This window comes from Cebus imitator, unplaced genomic scaffold, assembly GCF_001604975.1.
Source record: "Cebus imitator isolate Cc_AM_T3 unplaced genomic scaffold, Cebus_imitator-1.0 Scaffold27, whole genome shotgun sequence".
Lineage (NCBI taxonomy): Eukaryota > Metazoa > Chordata > Mammalia > Primates > Cebidae > Cebus > Cebus imitator.
In genome coordinates, this window is record NW_016107342.1 from 3,196,403 (window position 1) to 3,204,150 (window position 7,748).

The following is a 7,748-nucleotide window of genomic DNA, read 5'->3' on the forward strand; positions in this document are numbered from 1 at the left end:
TAAACATTTTTAAAAATGAACTGGGCTCTTCCCTTTTGCGGCCATCACCTAAGTGGGAGCTGCCAAAATGAAGTTCAATCCCTTTGTGACTTCCGACCGAAGCAAGAATCACAAAAGGCATTTCAATGCACCTTCCCACATTCGCAGGAAGATTATGTCCTCCCTTCTTTCCAAAGAGCTGAGACAGAAGTACAACATGCAATCCATGCCCATCCGAAAGGATGATGAAGTTCTGGTTGTACGAGGACACTATAAAGGTCAGCAGATTGGCAAAGTAGTCCAGGTTTACAGGAAGAAATACGTAATCTACATTGAACGGGTGCAGCGGGAAAAGGCTAACGGCACAACTGTCCATGCAGGCATTCACCCCAGCAAGGTGGTTATCACTAGGCTAAAACTGGACAAAGACCGCAAAAAGATCCTTGAACGGAAAGCCAAATCTCGCCAAATAGGAAAGGAAAAGGGCAAATACAAGGAAGAAACAATTGAGAAGATGCAGGAATAAAGTAACCTTATATACAAGCTTTGATTAAAACTTGAAATGAGAGAAAAAGAAAAAAATGAACTGGGCATGGTGGTGCATACCTGTAGTCCCAGCTACATGGGATACCAAGGTGGGAAGATTGTTTGACACTGCAGTGTGTTGTGTTCTCACCACTGCATTCAGGCTGGGTAACAGAGTAAGACTGTCAAAAAGAAAAAAAAAAAAGATTTTATAACTCTCTTCTTATATTTATTCCTAGGTACTTAATATCTTTGATGCTGTTACAAATATTATTTTAATTTTTTTATTTTTGAAGCATTTGTTGATGGTTTACAGAAATGCAATGCATACTTTTTTTTTCAACTAACACTTGCTCATGGAAACAATATAAATATTGATGTGGCTGGCAACTTTGCTTAATTTTTCAAGTTAATTCTACTAAGTAATCCATAGATTACTTTGGGTTTTTTATGTGGACAAGCATATCACCTGCAAAATAGTGGGCTTTCCGTTTCTTCCTTTTAATCTTGATTCCTTTTCTTTCTGCCTTTCCGCTTTGTCTAGGATGGCCAGTACACTGTTGAACAGCAATAATTCTGTGGCTAACCTTGTTATTTTCCTGATCTCGAAAGCGTACTTTTATTGTTTCACAAATAACATTTGATGTCTTATTTAATGTATAACCCTTGTCAAATTTAGAAAGTTTTCTTCTCTTCCTAGTTTTCTAAGAGTTTTATCATAAATAAATGATAAATTAGTAGACACATTTCTGCATTTATGAAGATACCATATGATCCCCATTAAGTTGTTAAAAATATAAAGTATTACATTTTGTTAAACCGAATTTTGTGAAGAGACATCCTCTGTCTCTCTCTCTCTCTCTTTTTTTTTTTTCACCAAGTTCCCAAGAACTAGAAAAGGATACATCCTCTTTTTATAGCTGGATTCAATTTGCTAATAGTTTATCTAGGGTTTTTGCATTTCAATTCATGAATGATATTGCCTTATAAATTTCCCTTCTTTATAATGTGCTGTTAACATTTTTCTTTCTTTCTTTTTTTTTTTTTGAAATGGAGTCTCACTCTATCACCTAGGCTGGAGTGCAATGGCACAATCTCAGCTCACTGCAACCTCCACCTCCCAGGTTCAAGCGATTCTCCTGCCTCAGCCTCCCAAGTAGCTGGGATTGCAGATGCCCACCACCATACCTGGCTAATTTTTGTACTTTTGGTAGAGATAGGGTTTCACCATGTTGGCCAGGCTGGGTTTGGACTCCTGATCTCAGGTGATCTGCCCACCTTGGCCTCAAAGTGCAGGGATTATAGGCGTGAGCCACCATGCCCAGCCTTTCTGAGATTTCTGTCTCACCTCTGGAAGTCCTTGATACCCCAAGTTCTGTTGCCTGATTGCTTGGGGTATCAACACCAGAAGATGGTTGACTTTCTGTCAGTATTAGTTGCTTTGTCTAGTCTGGCTCGGAGCCATACCACACACACAAAAATAATAATAAAACAGGAAATTCACCCCATGCTGGTCACATCTTCCAAGTTTTAATTTCTCTCCAAAATGTGCTGCCTTTTGTTCACTCTTCAGAACTCTCAGGTAGTTAGTTGGTATTTCTGTTTTTATCTGAGGGAGTTTCAGTCTGTTAGGCACTTGTGCCACTGTGCTAAGAGAGGAACTTTTCCATATTTTCAGTTTCAAATTCATATGTAAGAAGCAATGTTAGCTGAATAGACACTTAAAATTTCTTGACGATTGACATAAATAAAATATGCCCTGGCACACCGTTACATGTTTGTTGGTGAAACGGTGAAAGAGCTTTCACTCATTACTATAGCCATGACGTAGCTGGACTAACCTCCTCGCAGTGCTTTTAGGGTTGTTCCTAAAGGCAAAAAACGTTGTGAATTAGCTGGAGATGATTCTGTCGTAAGCCTTTTTGATGTCCCTTATAATACAGTCCCCTGTAAATCACTGATTTTCAGCATTAAGAACCAGCTAGCCCCTTTGAGACTGGTCAGAATCTCTTGCTTTTTCACGGTCACCAATCACTAATGGATTTACAGTTTTGGGCAACAATCTCCCAGGGCAGACATCACTTTAATAGTGCTTTCTAGGTGGCAGAGGTCATTTACCTCAGAGACACTTCAAAAGTGTTCATTACTGTATTTAAAAAAAAAAAAAAAGGATGGAAAGGTAAATTGCCTGAAGGCTGTAAAAAGCACTGTGGTTAATGTGCGGTGGGATAGCCAAGGTCCTCAGGAGTTGTAATAGCATGTTAGAAGGTGACGGATAGATCATATAGAATGTTGGACATATATCTAAATGCTGACTTGTCAGAGACATTATTCTTTTTCATTGTTCCTATGTTTACTAACAAAGTTATCGCAATAATGTTTGACAAGTTTGAAAATGTTCTAAGGTCCTTACATTGGCCTGTAATTCTGCTAATAACAGTTATGAGTAGGAGATGGTAAGAGAAGGCTATGCCCTTTAGATCTCAAGTCTTCTTGTTGTATTGTTTAAAACAGGTATCTCATGTCATGTTTAAGTATATTTTACAACAGTGTTTCTCAAAATGTGGCCCAATGATTTTAATGCACTAAAAGCTCCTATCGTGTTGCTAAAAATGCACATTCCTAACCTTACCTCAGCCCTGCAATATCAAGACCCCAAATAAGAAGTGTAGAAGGGATGGGACCTTTCTAGTTAAGCTTTATCAAGTTCTTCTAGGAGAGTATCACGCCCATGAAGGAAAATAATTACATTAGATTCTCAGAAAGATTTTCTTCTGTGTTGAGATCATATGAGAAAGAAATAAACTGTCAAGCCATGAAAAGACATAGCCAATCTCAGAAGGCTACATACTGCATGATTCCAATTATATGACATTCTGGAAAAGGCTAAATTATAGAGGCAGCAAAAACATCAGTGGTTGCCAGGGGCTGGTGGAGGAGGGGGTGAATAGGTGGAATACAGAAGATTTTTACACCGGTGAAAACATTTTATATGATACTATAGAGAGTACACTATATGGTGGATCTGTGTCATTAAACATTTGTCCAAACCCATAGAGTGTGCAAAACCAAGAGTGAACCTTAATGTAAACTATGGACTTTGGATGATAATGACGTGTGCATGTAAGTTCATCAATTGTAAAAAATGTATCACTCTGGTGGGAGATGCTGATACTTGGGAGTTTGTGTGTGTGATGGCAGGAGGTATATGGGAAATCTCTGACCTTCTGTTCAATTTTGCCATGAACCTAAAAATAGCCAAAAAAGTGTCTTTTTGAAAATCATGGTCAAATAATTTAGTAAGTTCTGAAGGTTTTTTCTTTTTATGTAATACATTTACTATATGCCTTCAAAGTACAGAACATTATACTAGGTACTGAGGAAAAGATAACTAATAGGGAGGTTTCTGTTCTCAAAGTGATTCTGTTCTGCTAAGGGAAGAGCAGAGTGCCCAGAATGGCTTGATTAAGAAAAAAAAATAAAGTACTCAAGGTTCTAACTGCACTTACGACTTGGAATGAATATAAAACTCCCACCTCATATCTAATGAGTTTCTCAAGAGATCTAGATTCCAAAAATGTTAATGAGTGACCACATTATAGATCCACCTCAGAGATAGCTATAAAAACTGAGACCAAAACAAGGAATTCTGAAAGATATTTTAAAACAAAATGTTAAGTGTCTCAGTTGGGTTCCTAGAAGCAGAGCTTGAGACAGGAATTCATATGCAATTGATTTACTGAGTGCTTTCCTGAGACACTGTAACAGAGTGAGGGAAGGGGAAGAATCGAGTCAAACGTGTGGTTTCAGCAGATGTCTAGGCTGGGCTTCAGCCTGCGTACAGGGATCCCGGGAGCATGGAACAAGTGGAGCATTTCACAAAGAGGTTTTCCTTCCCGGAGGCAAGAGGGCTGGGCTAGTATATACTCGCACAGTGACTCACTGTCCATGGGCCACCACCATCCGCCTTCCAGGCTTTCTAATCATATCCTGTCAGCCAAGGGCAATGCCCCTCTCCACCTCAAAGGGTGCGGCTGTGAGCCAGTAGCAGCCAATACTCATAGTGGCTGGGGTTGGGTGCACCACCCAGTGGGGGGATCAGGGAGGACACTGAAGGCATCTGTCACATAAAGAAATGAACTGTTACATAAAGTTCAATGAAAAGGCTCCTCATCGCTTTTCTAGTTTTAACTGTTCTCATTCCTTTTTATCAGCCATTTTGATAATTTTAGTCTCAGGAATTCTCTTCTAAGAATTATTGAGGCCCCAAAGAGCTTTATTTTATGTTGATTGCATCTATTGATATTACCATAATTGAAATTAAAACTGAAAACACTGAAAAGATAGATTCATTTAAAAATAAGCACTGCTGCCGGGCGCGGTGGCTCACGCCTGTAATCCCAGCACTTTGGGAGGCTGAGGTGGTTGGATTACGAGGTCAAGAGATCGAGCCCATCCTGGCCAACATGGTGAAGCCTCGTCTCTACTAAATATACAAAAAATTAGCTGGGCGTGGTGGCGCGCGCCTGTAGTCCCAGCTACTCGGGAGGCTGAGGCAGGAGAATCGCTTGAACCCGGGAGGCGGAGGTTGCAGTGAGCCAAGATTGCGCCACTGCACTCCAGCCTGGCGCCTGGCAATGGAACGAGACTTCAAAAAAAAAGCACTGTCTGAAATGAGTCATCCTCTATGCTGCACCATCGACTCTTCTGTTACGGTTCTGCAGTCAGGTTGTGTGTGTTCAAATCTTAGTTTCATCCCTTATTTGCCATCTTCCATTAGCCTATTTATGCTTTAGTGTCCTCATTTTTATTTTATTTTATTTTATTTTATTTTATTTTATTTTATTTTATTTTATTTCTTTATTTAGAGACAGAGTCTTGTTCCATCGCCAGGCACCAGGCTGGAGTACAGTGGCGCAATCTTGGCTCACTGCAACCTCCGCCTCCTGGGTTCAAGCAATTCTCCTGTCTCAGCCTCCCAAGTAGCTGGGACTACAGGCACGTGCCACCACGCCCAGCTAATTTTTGTATTTTTAGTACAGACAGGGTTTCACCATGTTGGCCAGGATGGTCTCGATCTCTTGACCTCGTGATCCACCCACCTCAGCCTCCCAAAGTGCTGGGATTACAGGCGTGAGCCACCACTCCTGGCCTTAGTATCCTCATCTTTATACTGCATTTTATAAAAGTTAATTATTAGATTGTTGAGAAGATAATGAGACAATCCACAGCAAGTGCTTTGCACAGTGCTTGACACATAGTAAGCACTTCACAAATTTTAGCAAATACTAGCTAATATTTTCATTTTGTTACTATCCTCTTCATTAAGACCTCAGTTACCTTTTGGCTACAGATTTCCATGTTTCCTGCCTGGTTTCTCCAGTTTCTCACCATGTCTTCCTCCATCAAAACATACTAAACAGACTCAAACACATATTTTTTCAAATGATTCTGTACACACATACACATATACTAGAGATTTTGTCTTAAAAAGTATTTTTTTTTTAATCATATTATCTCTCTGCTCAAAGTCATTATGTCCATGATTTTAAAGCAAAAATCCCTATTTTAGCTTGCAATTCAAGTGGTCTCACAGCTTGGCTCTTCCTTGCCTTTCCAGTTTTGACTGCTGTCATTCCTTTGTATCCACTTTTCTCACAATTTTGCTCTCAGAACTTCTTTGTTTGTAAAAATTACTGAGCCCCAAGGAGCTTTCTTTTATGTTGATTATATCTATTGATATTTACCATATTTGAAATTAAAACTGAGAAACAGTGAAAAGATTGATTCATTTAAAAATAAGCATATTACATATTATCATGAACACCGTAGGTTTTATTAAAAAACAAATGTTTTCTAAATTGAACAAATTTCATGAAAAGAGCATCACTTTCGCATTTGCAAATCTCTTTAACATCTGGCTTAATAAAAGACAGCTGCATTCTCATATCTGCTTCTGTACTCAATATGTTGCAAATATGTTGTTTTGGTTCATGTACATGAAGAAAATCTGGCCTCTCACAGATATGTAGTTTTAAGAGGGGGAAAAGTAGTTTAAATATTTATGGTTAGCTATAGATATTTTTCTATGATACAACACTAATATTCAAGAAATGGTAGTTTCTCAAAGGTTAGCTGCAATGAGGAATCTGTAACTGTATTGATGGTCTTTCCATGTTCTGTTACATTAAAATCCATTTGGCTATTTTGCATTCTGCAAGGATACTTGTGCATGATTTTGATCTTATAGGCTCCCTGATGGGTCTCAGGCATCCCAGGATTCCTCAGATTGCATTTTAAGAGCCATTGCTCTATACAAACTCTCTGTACTTCTTGTTCTAAAATGTACCTGGGACTTTGTTTTTATTCAGATATGGTGAGGTCAACAGGTCGATCAGAAGACAATTGCCATTCAAAAGATAATTTGTTATTCATAGCTCCCAAGAAAGGGGGACCACTCCACTCCATGCAGAGCCACATGGGGAAACCACCAGGGATAGCTGGGCAGCAGAAGATGCAAGGAGGAGGCATGGGCCAAAGGCTTTATTGTGGATTTCAGGGGAAGGAATGTGCAAGGCAGGATAAGGAGCTGGGCAGGCTTAGGATTGGATAACTTGAATAATTCTGGCGGGCTCTGGGCTACAGGGCTGGTCTCTAATTCAGTACCTGGCCCTAGGGTGACTGAAGGCAGGGGACACTGCAGGAGTCTGATGGAAGGAGGAGCTGGGGGTGTGAACCTGAGATTGGTTGGTTTGCATATCAAAGACATTCTCAAAGCCAAGTTGTTTGCTGTCTGTAGGAATTAGCTATCCCTGAGGGGCAGTCCCTCCCTGAATCCACAAAACCCCAATATGTCAAAGCATCATAAAATATAGAAAATAAAAGACATGATTAATACACTCCTCAGGTTGGTTTAATTACTTTCCCATAATATACCAGATATATTTCTAACACCTTCCTTTTATTAACTCTGTTAATCCCCATATTTGTTTTACCTCTTTGAACTCTTCTCATTCATCAAAGACTGAGCTCAAAGCTCCTCTCTACTTTGAAGCCTTCCCTGACCAACAGTTTGAAATTTAACCAATCATAAAAGGTTTTACAACACCACTTGAATTATTGTTCTGTGTTATTTCACTTTCCATTGGTAGAAATGCTGTCTCTGCAACTGTAGTGTCTATTTCTTGAGATCAGCAACCTCATTTTATACTGTTTGATGCTATTCTTTTTTTTTTTTTTTTTTT

The 7,748-nt window shown here is 39.3% G+C and overlaps 1 protein-coding gene across 1 annotated transcript; it reads left to right on the forward strand.

Annotated features, from left to right (window-relative positions):
• The first annotated feature begins 27 nt into the window (after positions 1–27).
• On the forward strand, positions 28–543 carry LOC108300431 (60S ribosomal protein L26-like). Its single transcript, XM_017523202.2, has one exon. It carries the CDS (start codon positions 68–70, stop codon positions 503–505), a length of 438 nt encoding a protein of 145 aa, XP_017378691.1. The 5' UTR covers positions 28–67; the 3' UTR covers positions 506–543.
• The last annotated feature ends 7,205 nt before the right edge of the window (positions 544–7,748 follow it).